The 16,280-nt window shown below is 48.0% G+C and overlaps 2 protein-coding genes across 2 annotated transcripts; both read left to right on the plus strand.

The window, feature by feature from the left end:
• The first annotated feature begins 855 nt into the window (after window positions 1–855).
• prpf4bb (pre-mRNA processing factor 4Bb) lies at window positions 856–9,607 on the plus strand. The gene is made up of 16 exons (XM_061805738.1): window positions 856–987; window positions 2,309–2,387; window positions 2,567–3,693; window positions 3,835–4,008; window positions 4,100–4,261; window positions 4,572–4,653; window positions 4,896–5,097; window positions 6,078–6,151; window positions 6,351–6,441; window positions 6,516–6,663; window positions 7,004–7,141; window positions 7,219–7,372; window positions 7,598–7,712; window positions 7,799–7,950; window positions 8,035–8,121; window positions 8,904–9,607. The coding sequence occupies exons 1-16, from the start codon at window positions 929–931 to the stop codon at window positions 9,105–9,107; spliced, it is 3,048 nt and encodes a 1,015-aa protein (XP_061661722.1). The 5' UTR covers window positions 856–928; the 3' UTR covers window positions 9,108–9,607.
• A 361-nt stretch (window positions 9,608–9,968) lies between these two features.
• On the plus strand, window positions 9,969–15,548 carry lztfl1 (leucine zipper transcription factor-like 1). Its single transcript, XM_061805144.1, has 10 exons — window positions 9,969–10,269; window positions 10,514–10,638; window positions 11,799–11,993; window positions 13,840–13,897; window positions 13,993–14,064; window positions 14,138–14,203; window positions 14,276–14,353; window positions 14,428–14,604; window positions 14,682–14,785; window positions 14,950–15,548. The coding sequence occupies exons 1-10, from the start codon at window positions 10,267–10,269 to the stop codon at window positions 14,966–14,968; spliced, it is 897 nt and encodes a 298-aa protein (XP_061661128.1). The 5' UTR covers window positions 9,969–10,266; the 3' UTR covers window positions 14,969–15,548.
• Window positions 15,549–16,280: the final 732 nt, after the last annotated feature.

Raw genomic sequence — 16,280 nt, forward strand, 5'->3', positions numbered from 1 at the left:
GTCGCCGACGGCTTTTGATCGAAAACCGGCCTCTCGAATATTTGATCACGCTGTGGTTCGAAGGAATTTCACATGGCATATTTTTCATCAATTTGGGGTAGAATATGAAACTTGTTGTTCGTCTAATAGTAGGCTACTTTTCTGATTAATGTTTATTTTTTTCCTTCTGTCCAAGATGAATGAAAACGTCGCCAAAACAAACTTTCCACGGCTTTTTGCTCACGTGCAAAATTCACAAGCGGCCCGCTTATCCACACAAAGGCGGAAAATGAAGTGGAGTACTGTATGTCGTGGAAGACTGGACAATGCCGAGGAAGAGGAAGGCAGACGTTCTCCTTTTCACCGAGCAGCTGGACCTCTCGTTTTTACGGCCTCGTTTCGGCCCTCGCATCTGCTCGCTGATGGTGTGAAAAAGACGTAAATCAGGTGCCAAATGTTGTTCCTGCACGCGTTTGCCCGTTCACACTATTCAGGAAGCGGAATAAACCGACTTAAAGGCCTGATTTCTGAACGTCGCTCTACATATCTGGCAACGTTTGCGCACCAGAAGGCCTGTAACAAGAAATCTCTATCTATCTATCTATCTATCTATCTATCTATCTATCTATCTATCTAATCTATCTATCTATCTATCTATCTATCTATCTATCTATCTCTATCTATCTATCTATCTATATCTATCTATCTATCTATCTATCTATCTATCTATCTATCTATCTATCTATCTATCTATCTAATCCATCTCTCCATCTATCTCTTTCTATCTAGCTATCTATCTATCTATCGCTTTGATGCCCTCTGCTGGACAGTGAAGGAAGTCTGGCGTGTCCCGCAGTTGCAGTGCGCCGCCTCACCTGCAGGGCGCGCGCTAGTCGCCGCCTTGCCGTTTATTCGCGAGAAAGAGCGAGAGGTCCTTCGCTTGTGGAAAATGGCCGACGTCGAGATGGATATCGCGACGAATAGAATGAATAATTTCAACGAGCACGTGTAAGTGTTTTTGTTCACCACCGCGGATTGATATTTATCATATTTGTTACGAGCGGAGGATGTATTTGTGATTATCAAGCGAGCCACCTGGCAGGCTAAATAGCAGAACGTCCGTCGTGTTTGTTCAGGTGACAGTCTTGCCAAGACTTGCTAATGTTCTTAGCTCCGCTAGCATTAAGTTTGGCTAAACGTCTAGCAGACGTTGCTAGAAATACCGCCGGTGTTGCATTTACCCCACTATGTCGTGTGTGCTCATTGCACAAAACTGATTCAAACGCTCGACCTTTGCTGTCAAAACGTAGCGGTGTCATTAAAATGTATCTGTCGGTGTCGCCTAACTTTGCTAAGATCGGTTAGCGTTTTGAAGCTAATGATAAAAAAAAAAAAAAAAATGAAGCCGCGAAGTTGAATAGGATGGTACAATAACGACACTGGCGAATTTAGAACAAAATAACATCAGCATTACGTTCTTTAACGTTTATTAGTGTGTTAAATAATATTCCTCAATTAAAAGAAATCGTTTGGAAAACCTTTGTTGACTTCATGTTCACCTTTGAGCTTCACCTACGGTGGCACTGAACAGGACTGATAATTAATTCTTCTGGCACTTATCAATAATGTTTCAACAACAGCTGAATTTTACGTTGTATATTTTAGTAATGAAAGAATGTAAAAATAGTGCAGGATCTATCTCGAGATAATAAAGGTTATACATTATTGTGCTGAAAAAAATGAGCTGTCTTTTGGTTGCCAATGGTTACGTGTTTGTGTTCCCGTCTGAGAGAGATTAGTTCCTGAACCTCAACATAAATTTAGTACGAGATGAAGAAATTATATACATTTTCCTTTTGAGACAGACTTGTGTGATATGGACAATTTTTTATTTCAAGAATATTTTGTAGTTTTCTTTCAGATGTCGGATTTCAGATATCGTTGATCTTTTTAACATTCAGAAAATATACAAATACCAAAATAAAATTAATGACAGATGGATTAAAATAAAAATCAAACAAATAATTCAATTACCAAATGAATGCCATTCAATGTATCTGGTGGTTGAACCTTTTTTGCACGGTGCTCAATAAAATGCAAAATAATTAAAATAAATGCAAGAGTGCCACAAGAAACAAAGTACGCCTACAAGTCGTCCAGCAAAACTATAACTAAGCGAAGGAAAAGGAGTTTGCGTAAACACCAATGATATTGCACAGCTCTAATGACAATAATGTTTTTATGTTCACAATCAAGGCTCTGTGCTTCGATTAACGTTTTTAAAAAAAAGTGCTGAAATACGTTTTTCATGGCTTCATTATTTGAACAGGAAACAGGAAATGGAAAGCCACAAGAGAAGCGGCGCTGAGGACAGCGGAGACGTGTCGGAGGAAGAGGAGGAAGAAGAGGTAGCTATCTACGTCACGGTTGTCACCAGCACCTTGCATCATTTTTTTTTTTTTTTTGGCAAGTACAGGTAACGCATTTAAGTGGGAGGGGAAAATGGGGGTCTCCCAGACCCGTGCATTTTTAAAAATACAGTTTTACCCCCAATTTCAGGTCTTAACTTGCCGTTTTCGTTTCCCAGGAGGAAGCCGAGACCAACGGGGAGAAGCTTGTGGAGGCGGCCAAGCAGCAAAGCAGCGGCGGCGGCGGCGGGAAACACAAGAGGAAAAAACACAAGCACCGCAGCAAGCACAAAAAACGGAAGCACGCCTCGGAGGAGGACAAGGAGCGCAAGCGCAAGCATCGCCACAAACATAGGAAACACAAGCGTAACAAGGAGGGCGCCTCTCCCTCCGCCGCTGCCGCCGCCGCTCTCTTCGCCTCCTCCAGCCACAGGAAAGGCGAAAGCTCGCCCTCGTCAGGGAACCCTGGCCTGGACGACCGGGCCCTGTTGGAGGACCTGGAGAAGCAGAGGGCCATGATTAAAGCCGAGCTGGACAGCCAGCTGATGGAGGGCAGAGTCCAGTCGGGCATGGGCCTGATCCTGCAGGGTTACAACTCTGGCTCGGAAGAGGACGGAGGAGAAGCTCGGGTCAGAAATGGAGAACAGCGCCAGAGGGGCACCTCAGGGAAAGTCATCTCCCCCCGCGCCGGCGGGGGCGGCAAATCCAGACGGGAATCCACGGAGGGCGGTAAGACCACCACCAAGCGGCACAGCCCCAGCAAGAATACGGAGCGGTCCGCGAAGGATTCCAAACAGGACAAGGTGAGCAAAAGCAGCAAGGACGCCGCTGTTAAAGATAGAGGCCGCGTCAGGAGCGCCTCCAAGGAGAGGAAACATTCTGAGAGCGCCGACAAGCCCAAGGAGAGGGGCAGGAAGTCCCCCACCGAGCAGAAAAGTGGCCGCGCCGACAAACGGCGCTCCTCGTCGCATCGGGAAGAGCGGCCAGCGCAGGAAAAGGCGCGGCCGCGGTCCCGGTCGCCCGCACGCGAGCGACCCGCCCGCTCCGACGCCGAGCGAGACAAAAGGCCGGCCAAGTCCCCGTCCAAGGACGCGTCGTCCGGCAAGGAGAACCGCTCGCCTCACCGGCGGCCGCAGCGCAGCCCCGTCAGAAGGCGCAGCGCCTCCCCTCGCCTCAGGGACGTGCGCCACGCTTCAGCCGGCGCCGCCGACCGGTCCAGAGCCAGGTCGCCGCAGCCGCCGCCCAGGAGAGGGCGCTCGCCAGACGGCCGGAGGAGAGAAGCCGAGAGGCAGGATTCGCCGGTCAGGTCGGTGGACAAGCCGAGACGCCATTTTGTTCGGTAGTCCAGTTAGCGCTCGCCGTTTGCCGGAAATCGAGACCCAGTTTAACGTGGCGAGTCATCATTTTGACCGTGTTGATTGAGCGTCCCGCTGCGATGCCCACACAGGAAACGGTTGCGAGCGGAACCCGGGCCGGGTCGAGACCGCTCGCGAGACAACACCCCCCCGGCACCCTCACGCCGCCGCGTGAGCCGCTCGCCACTACGACGGCGCTCCCCTTCGCCGCGCCGGCGCTCCCGCTCGTCCCCCCGCAGACGCAGCAGGTCGCCGTTGGTGCGCAGGTGCTGGTGATACAAATGCAGCCTAGCGAGAACAAAGTTCCCGTTCCGGATGTGGAGCTAACAAAACCTCTCCGGCCGGCCTTGTCATTAGGTCCGGCGACAGAGACCGCTACGGGAGGCTTCGACAGTACCGGCGCTCCATGTCGCGGGACCGCGACAGGAGGCGGCGACGGCGCAGCAGGGACGAAGACAAGTTCAAGGGAAGCCTCTCGGAAGGCATGAAGGTCGACCAGGAGTCCTCAGAGGAAGACATGTGAGTTCTCCTGGCTTCAGTCCAGTTTCGGTTCATCGGTATTTTCTAGCCTTTATTGAGCCGGGGCACCGTTGACATTCTGTTCAGGCAACCCTGGCAGACTGGAATTTAGTGCATAATCTCCAAGTTCTCTCAGCCGGGTTCTGTCGGACCTTTTTACCGTTAGCTGTCTTCCAGTACAGCTTGAGCCGATTTTATTTGACATTGGTTCAAGAAATACCAACAGTTGTGCTGAAATTTCACTTGCAGCCTGATTAAATCACCGTTGAAAGGCTTTCTGTATTTTTAAAGGTCAATATTTTCTTTGCAGGTTGGATGATTTTGACGGAGAGGAGATCGATGAAGAGGCCTTGATTGAACAGCGCCGACAGCAGCGCATGGCCATCGTACAGGTCTGCCTGCCGCACTATTGATCTCTCCCACTCGAGCGCTCGCACTCCTGTCTCGCTAGCGCTAGTTATATTGCTCGCGCTACCCGTCTTCCTCGCTTTATTTCTCGCTCCCTCTCTTTAGTTTCTCTTGCACTCTGTAGCCGTAGCGCTAGCTTGATCTCGCTAGCTCTCTATCTGTCTATTTTTATTTTTTGGTCATGACTTGAGTTATCCGGACTAAAGCGGGCCCGGTCGTGTGTCAGAAATACAAGGTGGCGAGCGAGGACACCAACATGGTGTCGGAGCCCAGCAGCCCCCAGAGCAGCACGCGCAGCCGCTCGCCGTCGCCCGACGACATCCTGGAGCGCGTCGCCGCCGACGTCAAGGAGTACGAGCGCGAGAACCTCAACACCTTCGAGGCCAGCATCAAGGCCAAGCACAACCTCATCGCCCAGGAGAAAGACGGTAATGACCGCCGCCTTCGCCGCGTCCGGGTCCATTTCAGCTGCGGGCCCGGCCGGGAGTCCAGTCGGGCAAATGCACAGGACACCTATTTTGTCAAGCTGTTCTCTAGAGCAGGGTTTCTCAAACATTTCGGGCCCTGGGTTTCCTTCGTTAATCACTAATGAAACGTAACTTCCACTTTGACTTCTTAAATGTCATGGGAATTGATTATTATTATTATTATTGTTTAACCTAAATATTTTTTACCTGTCCAGTTGAAAGGAATACAATTCAATATTTCGCTGCATTTAGCTGTCAGCACCAGTCAGCCATCTTAGTGATTTGGTGGCTGTATTTGGTGTGTTCATTGCCAAAGATGGATTGTCCATTAATTCCTAGAAACAACCTTTTGACCCGAGGTATGTGCTTCCAAACTGCAAGTATTTGATGCCTCACCTGTTCACCTCAACATGACAGAAATGTTTTAGTGGGCCCAAAATATTGCAGGGATGTCAGGTGAATGTTTTGAAGCTTTACAATCACGTCAGTGCTTTTGGTTGGCCTAAAGTTAAAGTAGGGAGGAGTAATTAATTCACTATGTTTGTTTTATTGTTGCGCCAAGTCCCCACATGTAAGGTTTTTTTTTTTTTTTTTTTTTTTTCTTTAAAAGATAATTGAATGGAAACTGTTTTGCAGAGCCCAGTTTGAGAATCTCTGTTGTAGACCCTCCACCGCCCGGTGCATTTAATGGTGTCTCTCTCTGTCGTGTGTTCATTCAGTTGCCGTCTTGTTACCCAAAAAAAAGCCTGCTGGCTGCTTCTGCCCCCCCCCCGGCAGCATGTTTTGATCTCTGCAGAGTATGTCCAGCAAAACACATGGAAGCAGATAATTATGTCGTTTTTAGCCTGCGAGACGCCGGACGCTCCTGACGCACAAGCTCACCCCCCCCCCCCCCTTACCTCTTTTTCTCTCTCTGTCGGTGCGGCGCTGTCTGTTCGCAGGGGCCAACCCGAAGAAGCCGTCGGCGCCCGACATGTTCACCGAGTCGGACGACATGTTCGCCGCCGACTTTGATGTGAGACACCGAGAACGGGGGTTGCAGAGGGGAATGTATTGAAAGTGATTCATTTAAACTTAAATATTACAGAGCAGACATCCATGAAAAATAGATTTTGGGCATCAGCGTACCTCAACTGCTCCATTTTGAAAGTAAATCAGAATGTATGGTGGAATTCTTCAATGGGCTGTGCTCACCCTCTCGTTGGGTCGCGCAGAGTGCCCGGATGAGAGCGTGCGGGGTCGGCAAGGACTTCAAGGAGAACCCCAACCTCAGGGACAACTGGACCGACGCCGAGGGCTACTACAGTAAGTTGCGTTAAAAGTCGGCCGCTTTCGGATCTGCTTTCCCCTCGCGAACACGACGCTCTCTCGTCTCCAAGGGGTGAACATCGGCGAGACGCTGGACAAGCGCTACGACGTGTACGGCTACACGGGCCAGGGCGTGTTCAGCAACGTGATCCGGGCCAGGGACACCGCCAGGGCCGGCCAGGAGGTGGCGGTCAAGATCATCCGGAACAACGAGCTCATGTATGTCAGCGGGACATTCTGGAAAAGACTTGAATTCTGTATGTACTCTTTGAGGAGGGGGGACTGCTCTTGTTGGCTGCAGAATTAAACAAAAGCATTGTTCTTTCTCTGTTATTAGCCCAAAAAAGTCGTGCAACATTTCACAGCAGCAATACTCAGCCATTCATAGAGTTAAAAAAAAAAATAGAAGAACAGCACTGAGGATAAATTAAAATCAGTGAAATGGGGGGAAAAAGGGACTATTGTGATAAGATATTGAGATTGTGTTCAGTGGTCCTGTTTGGTAAAAGAGGTCAAGAGAGTCAAGGTCTTGAAAAAGTCTTGAATCTGGCTTCCTCAGGCAGAAGACGGGCTTGAAGGAGTTGGAATTCCTCAAGAAGCTGAACGACGCCGACCCGGACGACAAGTTCCACTGCCTGCGCCTCTTCAGGCACTTCTACCACAAGCAGCACTTGTGTCTGGTCTTTGAGCCGCTCAGGTAGCCGCGACGAAGGGGAACGGCACGAGCCCCGCCGCGCCGGCCTCTGATGGTTTTCTTTGCCTCTCTGCCGTCAGCATGAACCTGCGCGAGGTCCTGAAGAAGTACGGCAAGGACGTGGGGCTGCACATCAAGGCCGTGCGCTCCTACAGTCAGCAGCTCTTCTTGGCATTGAAGCTGCTCAAGAGATGCAACATCCTGCACGCCGACATCAAGCCGGACAACATCCTGGTAACTGGTTGTCTCTTCACCCGAAAACATATTTCATATCTGGGGGGGGGGGGTATGAGAGAGATACCCTAAGAACTTCACATTTAAGTGACTTGATGAGTTGCAGTAGTAATAGCTGATTTTGGCAGAGGATCAAGAATATATCCCTGTGCAGGGACTGTATTTATAATACCGTTATGTGTAAAATTACCAAGTGACTTACTAGATTTCAACCCGCCACCCCAGGTGAACGAGTCCAAGACCATCTTAAAGCTTTGCGACTTCGGCTCGGCGTCGCACGTGGCCGACAACGACATCACGCCCTACCTCGTCAGCAGGTTCTACCGAGCGCCGGAAATCAGTAAGTTCGCTTTTGGCAACTTTGAAACCGAAACGAAAAGGAAAACCGAAGACTTTTGCTCACCGCGCGTCTCCGCCGCCCGTCAGTCATCGGCAAGCCGTACGACTACGGCATCGACATGTGGTCGGTGGGCTGCACGCTGTACGAGCTCTACACGGGCAAGATCCTCTTCCCGGGCTCGTCCAACAACCACATGATCAAACTGGCCATGGACGTCAAGGGCAAGATGCCCAACAAGGTGGGTGTTGCGTCGTCATCATCATCATCCACAATAACACGCACGCAATATGATGATGCAACGCCGTTGTTGTCGTTTCCTCAGATGATCCGCAAAGGATTGTTCAAAGACCAACACTTCGACCAGAACCTCAACTTCCTCTACATCGAAGTGGATAAAGTCACGGAAAGGGTGAGAAAATCGGTCAACAAAGTTTCAACAAGTAAAGCTCGGAAAAACGATAACGACGCCTTGCGGCAGCAGCTCGCCGCTGTTCTCCGCACGTACTTGAAATACAACAAGTGTTAGCGTACACCTCGCTCGCGTACCGTAATTCCCGGCCTACAGAGCGCACCTGGTTATAAGCCTCACCCAGTACATTTGTGAAGGAAATACCGTTTGATACATACGTAGGCCGCAGCCGTGTCAAACTGCCCACATTGAAACCGACATTGAAACTCGAGATTTTTACATACATTTAACGCTAGTGCCGCTATGCTGACGCTAGCGCCGCCGCGCTATCAAGGCCGTTTAAAAAAAAAAAAAAACAGTAAAAAACACTGACACACGGTAGTAACACGCTAACGCAGCACTGACGGGGCCTGACCGGTAAAAGTCACTTCCTCGGCACATATATTCCACCGGTCTCATTCTTACCTTTTCCGCTCAAGTGTCCCCTTGTGGCCGTTAGAAAAAAAATGCAGAAATTAGCCGCATCACCGGATAAACCGCAGGGTTGAAAGGGTGTGAAAAAAGTCGCGGCTTGTAGGCGGGAAATTATGGTAATAAGTCAAATGTTTTTATCTCACGGAATTTAAAGGAAGCTAAAAAAAATAATAATTTTATTGAAACTTTTACACCAAAGGGAGGATTGAAAATGTAGCTCTTTGAGCACTTTAGCGCGTTTTGTGCATGCGACGGTGTAAAATCGGCGTCTCTCTCAAACGCGTTGTTTTGCCGCTCGGCCACGACAGGAGAAGGTGACGGTGATGAGCACCATCAACCCCACCAAAGACCTCCTGGGCGACATGATCGGGGGCCAGCGTCTCCCCGAGGAGCAGCGCAAGAAGGTGATGCAGCTGAAGGACCTCCTGGACGCCACCCTCATGCTGGACCCGGCCAAGCGCATCAGCATCAACCAGGCGCTGCAGCACCCGTTCATCCAGGAGAAGATCTGAACGCCAACCAAAAACACGGACACTCGCTTTGAGTTGCGTCTTTTACTGTAAATACCACACGGTAGCGTTCTTTTTTTTTTTTTTTTTTCATTTTGGTTGGTTTTTATTTTCCTTCAAAGAGGCCCCCAGTGACGGCTTAAATCAAACGGCGTGAGACGAGTGTAAATAATGTACGTCGACGTGCATGCGTTCAAAAGTTCTGTGTACAAATGGCAAGTATGGATTTTTTTTTTTCTGTTTTGTTTTTCTAAGCACTGCCGCGTGCTTGAAGTGCCTGTCGTTGGCGCCTCCTCGTTTGACACTCGACCATCTTCGTCGTCGTCGTCGTCCTCTTGTATAAAGACGCCCTTGTGATGATTCTTTCATTCCCCCCCTCTCCCCCCGTTCACAAATAGATGGTTTGGTCCAATCTTGTGTTTTCTTTGGAGACTTCAGTAGTTGCTGCCCAGGGAGCACCTTCACTATACTTTTTAGTAATAAAAATATTTCCTATTACTCAATTTTGCTTTTCGTCATTTCACGCAGACACACAAGTGTTAATATACCAGAGTATGTAGTCCAGTGTTGAAGTTGATTGGTCCACAATTTATGAGTAATGATAACTGGATGAACACCATCTTGAAACTGCGTTTGTGTGAAAGTAGTTCGTAATATTATGCCATGAGCTTGGTGAATACTTAATTCTAATGGCTCAGAAGATCCCGTGGATTGAAATAAACAGTTTCAAACCATTATTATTATTAAAAAAAAAAAAACAACGGAAATAAAATGGTTTGGAAAAGAAAAAATACCCGACTGGTTTTCGCATCGCTTTAAGATGAGCAGGAAATGACGTCAGTGCCGCGTTTCGTTCTGGTTACGTAGTTCCCGTAGACGTCGCGCTCGTAACCAAGGCAATGACGCTCTTGTCGGTTGCCAGGGAATTCGGAGGCAAAACACTTGAGCTTCCTTAGCTTCAAATCTGACAGAAAAACCTCCGCGAAGTCGCTCCTGACCCACCCCGAGTTTGATTATTAAGCCAAGCGACATTCCCGTCGTGTAAGCGTCGTCGTCCGTCCCCCCCCCCAGGCAAAAAAAAGGGCTTTAAATGAGGCGGACATCGTCCCCTTTCCTGCCATTTTGAGCCCTCAAGCTAGCTAAAGTTAGCTCCACAGCCACCATGGTAAGGCACTACTATCATTTGTCGTTTAGCCTTCGACGGCTTAACATTCGTGTTGTCTTCGAGGGGCTTGTTGCATATTTTTGCCCTTTAAACTTCAAATTTCTAGCTAGCTGTCATCCTCTTACTGTTAGCTAGGCATGCAAAATAATCCTTAAAACGGCGTCGACCTCCGCAGAAATAATAGAAATCAATGTTTCCTTTTCGCTGTGTGTTTATCAAGTCCGGTTTTCCAATCTTGTTGCAGGCCGAATTCGGGTGCAACGAGCGCCATCAGAGCGAGGTGATCAACTACATGCGATATGCTCGGTCCAAACGTTTGCTGAGACTCAAGACGGTGGATTCCTGCTTCGAGGAGCTCAAAGACAGCAGGTGGGTGCACCGCCTCGGTGGATGGAGACGTGTCGAAAGTGGAACAAAATCAAAGTTAAAAAAAAAAAAAACAAAAGAATAAAATCTTTTTTTTTTTTTTTTTTTAGTCAAAAGTAAAAAGTTTGGTACGGCTGAACTGTACTTAACAGGGATGAGGATTTTACGCCGATTTTTTTCTGATGAAAATGTCATTTTTGAGAAAATCTGTGGGCAGGGGGAGTAGGAGTACGGCTTGACCCGGGGCGAGGCAGTGTTCGAGTCCGGCCGCCAGCATCTATCGGCAACGCTCATCGTGAAATTAGCGGAAAACGGCATTGCTATCTGTTTGCATTAAATTTGGTGTTTCATTCTGATTTCCGGCAGCATTTTGGCGGTATTTCGTCGGTATTTTCACTCTGATGTTGACATTTTATAGGGAAGCATTCTGTTTACTACGGCATAGTTATAACATAGTCATATCGAGCGGTCTGCACGTTTGCCAGTATGGCGAAAAGATGAAGATCGTGCAGGGGAAATTGATATAAAAAAAAAAAAAAAACCACGGTGTAAAAAAACTGTTTCAGATCGGCATGGCTTGAAAACAGTGTAACGGTGCACATAGGAACGAAAACGGTATCGACATGTCTCACCGAACACGTACAAAAACCGGACGTTCCCGGCAAAGTTATGCGCGCTCCGCGTTCCGATTATGATCAATTGCGGAAGCCGAGGAGCAAAAAAAAAAAAAAAAAAATATCCGGGAGCGTATCCAAAGCAGGAAACGCAGAGGTAAGTTGGACATAAATTTCTCAAATATTACATAATTGACAACTGTTCATACGATTTGGCCTATCTGTAGATCCCGCATTTTATCGCTCACTTTTATATTTCAGTACTTATTTCTGAAGTATAACTTGTAAGTGCAGTAGCATATTTGATATAAATTTCACTCAGTCTTCATTTTTATGTCTGAAGTTTGGCAAAATTGTTTTGGTTGTTTGGACTCATATTTTAAGTTTTCAAAATGTTATGATTGCCCCGTATTTGCACTGTTAGAAGTAGCCAGAGTTCATTATTTACCAGTGTGTTTTATAAAATATTTTTGTGCCAAAGGCAGATATTTTCAGTGTTTTTCACATTTTTTTTGGATTATTTTTTTTTTTTCGGGTACTACTCGAAAGGCTGGTGGAGGAGACGTTCACGGTGGACGAGGTGCGCGACATGCTGGACGGGCTGCACGCGGTGGTGCGCGGCGAGGTCGAGATGGAGCTCATCAACACGGCGCACACAAACGTGCTGCTGCTCCGCCAGCTCTTCTCCCAGGCCGACAAGTTCTACCTCCGCCTGCAGACGGACATCTCCGAGCTGGAGAACAGGTGAGGAACGAGCGCCGACGTCCGGTTTCGGGGGCGGCTTTGTTGCTTCGATGGCCGCTTTGCGTCCAGCTGCGCGCGTTTTGACGAAGGTCACGTCGCTTGCCACCTCTGTAACCTTTGCTCTAAATGCGTGCACAAAAATGGGTGGATTCAAGAAGTTGTTTTTCCTCCCTGCCCTTACGTGACTGATAGCGTCGAATGCCACGCGCACGCCCCGCCGAGCGCAGCGACGTACGTGCAGTTGAGCTGCTTTTTCTAACCGCATAGGACTTTTTTTTGTGGTAGTGCTCAGATGCTGTCAACAAGGTTGCGCCGAAAATCTCTCGACGTGTGGAATTATCTCATGATCGTCATCCTCACAACAAACATTCAGCGAGATTTGTGAAGTGATTGTAGATTTCCTCTCTTATTTTTATTTTTTTTTTTTTACAGAAAGGAGTTAATTTAATGAACGTGTATTCTTGTTATGTTTGTGCAAATTATATACATATCGTACATGCACGCTGGTCACAATACAGTGAAGAAAATAAGTATTTGAACACCCTGCTGTATTGCAAGTTCTCCCACTTGGAAATCATGGCAAGGTCTGAAATTTGTCCACTGTGAGAGAGATCATCTAAAAAGAAAAATCCAGAATTAACATTTGGTACAGTAGCCTTTGTTTGCAATTACAGAGGTCAAACGTTTCCTGTAGTTGTTCACCAGGTTTGCACACACTGCAGGAGGGATTTTGGCCCACTCCTCCACACGGATCTTCTCTAGATCAGACAGGTTTCTAGGCTGGCGCTGAGAAACACAAGAGTTTCAGCTCCCTCCAAAGATTTTCTATCGGGTTTAGGGTCTGGAGACTGACAAGGCAACGCCAGGACCTTGCTATGCTTCTTCCGGAGCCACGCCTTGGTTTTCCTGGCTGTGTGCTTCGGGTCGTTGACATGTTGAAAGACGATGACGCATGACGCATCTTCAATACTCTGACTGAGGGAAAGAGGTTTTTCCCCAAAATCTTACAATACATGGCCACGGTCATCCTCTCCTTAGTACAGTGCAGTTGTCCCTGTCCCATGTGCAGAAAAACAACCCCAAAACATGATTCTACCACCCCCATGCTTCACAGAAGGGACGGTGTTCTTGGGATGGAACTTGGTCCAAACACGGTTAGTGGAATTATGACCAAAAAGTTCCAGATGCTTTGCTACACTGTGTTGTGTTTGGCACACGCTAATCCACTTAATGCGGAGCGTGACGTGACCGACACGGAAAACGCACTAGCAGACTTCCCGAGTTTGCTACGCTAACGATCGTAACTCGGGTGCACGACGCAATCGTTTGAAGCCTAACTTGAAATCGCAGGAACGCTTCATTGTGGTGTGCTCAAGTCGATTGACCCCAAGTCCCTGTTATGCCCAAGTCCTGAAACACTGAAGCACATCCTGGTTGGGTGCAAGACCAGCCTTACTCCAGGACGTTACTGGAGTGTCTCACTGGTGTTCTCGAGAACCAGCAGATGAGGGTGGACGCCCTCCCACCCCTGTCAGCCAATTGGCAACCAAGGGCAGACAGCGGATACCTGGGCAGTGCACGAGACTGGAAGCTGCTGGCAGACCTGGACAAGAAGCTCTGCTTTCCATCTGAGATTACAACTGTCACCTTATGACCAGATCTAGTGCTTTGGTCTGCCTCTCTCAAGATCGTCTACATCATTGAGCTCACAGTGGCCTGGGATAACCCGTAGGGTGCATTCACTGATTTGAACATCCCACAGAGCCTCATCGGAGCAGAATTATGCATGAACAGATGGATATGAACATCTAGTCCTACATAATACCCTTCTTCTCCACCCGTGCAGGGAGCTACTAGAGCAAGTAGCTGAATTTGAAAAGACTGACTTCAAAGTTTCCGACAAGGTGGGTCCTGACTCCTGAAATTCGGAATCACACATTCCAAAACCGTAGCAGTCTTTGCTTTCAGTAATCAAATGTGTTCTCTCACTTGGGAACAGATGAACCAGGAGTTCAGCAAACCCAAGTTGGCGCCGCTTAATGAAGGCGGAGTTTCCGAACTTTTAAACAAGGTGTGTTGCCCGACTGCATGGACCACAACCGAACCGTAGACCTCCGTCATTCATCCCCGTCGATACGTTTCAGGAGATTGCAAAACTGCAGGAGGAGAACGACACGCTGAAAGCTAAACTGCGCACTTTAGAATCACAGGTATGAAAGACGACTTTTCCGGTATGTAGAGGATTTATAGGAACTTATTAGTCTGGCTCCTCATTGTACCAGGCAATGAACGTGCTGGACGAGAAGACCAAGGCCCAGAGAGCCCTTAAAGATCTCCAGAAGGTGCAAGGTGACCAGCAGGTACCGCTCGATCTGAGTTGAAGACCTTCGAGATGAGGTCCCTGGCATTAAGTCCCGCGTTTCTTACCGTTTAGCTGACGGCTCAATCCAAGGAGATCAGCAGTCTGGAGGACACGGTGGCGGCCCTCAAGGAGGACTACGAGCGCTCGCTGACGGTCAACGCCGCCTCCCAGAAGGACCTGCAGGAGAACCTGGTCTCCGCCAAACATGAGCTCCTGCGCGTGCAGGAGCAGCTGGCCTTAGCGGAGAAGGTCGGGTATTATTTTTCCGTTTGTCGCACGGACGACGGGGCATTTAACGCCGGTTGTTGTGCGTGTCGGGTGTCCAGGAGCTGGACAAAAAGTTCCAACAGACGGCGGCCTATCGCAACATGAAGGAGATCCTGACGAAGAAGAACGAGCAGATTAAGGAAATTAGGAAACGGTTGCAGAAGTAAGTGAGCGTATATACGACTAAACTGCTACCGGACGGAATTCTGTAATTCGGGGCAAGCCGCGCAGTGCCCTACCAGATCCAGCAGATGGCACTATTTTGAAAACAAGTCTTATCTTCAAGGGTAGTCGTTCCAAATGAACTCTTGTCTTTGTCTCTCTCAGATACGAGCCGAATGAATGAGTCCCCGTCGCAGGTCGGGCCGCCGCTCGGACGGAGGTTTGGCGAGAACGAAGCAGAACGTACGATGGGATTTTGGGACCAGAAAGCTTCAATCCCGATGAAAGCAGAATCAAGCGGCACTTTCCCGATGACTTGCTTATTCACGCTCAATCTGGCTTTTTTTTTTACGCCCCTCGTTGCTTTCTGGCTTTTGGACGAACCGATCAGAACCTTCCTGTACTGGGTCAGGTATCCATTTCTTCAGGGCTGTACGCAAGTTCGGTTATGCCCCTACAAGGAGACGCCTTCTTTGGACTCTCAGAATGAACAAACTTGCTCTTGTAAGCCACTTGGTACATTGAATTCACCAAAAACCAAATCCGTTTCCAAGTCCAAGTCCGATCTTTTTGAAAGTGCTGCATCTTCGCTTTCCTGTTCTGTTGCTGCTTTGTTAGCTCGACCTCCCCCGAGCCCCCTTCGCTACATCTACCAACTAGAGACTATACTGGACGATGGCCCCCGTCAATGTAAACCCGAATCGACATCGACTAGCCGTGCGATGTTTTCTCTGCAGTGGCAAATTAAAAACTGTTTGCAAATATCCTGGCAATGTTGTCGCCTTTTCTTTTTTTTTTTTAACCACATTGGCAGCACTCAGCTGGGCTAGACCGGATCAACAGTGCTGATATGCATTTCCGACCTAAATGTATTCATATTCTGACCTTTATTGTCTTCATTTCATAGCATTTCTCTAGCCACTGATCTAATGAAAAAAAGACTGGAGGGCTCATTGGCCACCAAAACTGAAGTCGCCGTCCGCCATCTTGATCCTCCCAAAACCGCCATGCCGACGGCCGGTGCGTTAATCGCCGGTTTCGTGGCTGTGAGAAAACATTCCACACGTAAGTTAGAAAAATTTACTTTGACGCTGTTAAAGTTTATAATGTTGGGGTTTTTTTATTTTAATTTTCTGATGAGCTTGTTTCACTTGAACAAAGTTTTGTTGACAGTTGTTGTTCACTCTTGACTCTGCTTCCCCTTTATAGGCCGAATGTTTTGGGCAAAAAAGCGATGTCAATATTTGCCCAAACTCCATCAGTGGATAAGCAGGAAAACACATTTTCTGTCAAATTTTTGATGAATTTCATCATACAGAACTCTGCAAGTTGAATTTGATTTTCAAATGCGAGGAAACAAGTTGAAATTCTGAAATAGGACGTCACAGAGACAACAAATGAACTTTTAGCGTTTAGAATGTATTTTTCCATTGCGAGTCCTTATTTCCAAAAATAGCTCAAACTGATTGACTTAAAATGTAATGTTTTTATGACGA

The sequence above is a fragment of the Syngnathoides biaculeatus genome, chromosome 19 (assembly GCF_019802595.1).
Source record: "Syngnathoides biaculeatus isolate LvHL_M chromosome 19, ASM1980259v1, whole genome shotgun sequence".
Lineage (NCBI taxonomy): Eukaryota > Metazoa > Chordata > Actinopteri > Syngnathiformes > Syngnathidae > Syngnathoides > Syngnathoides biaculeatus.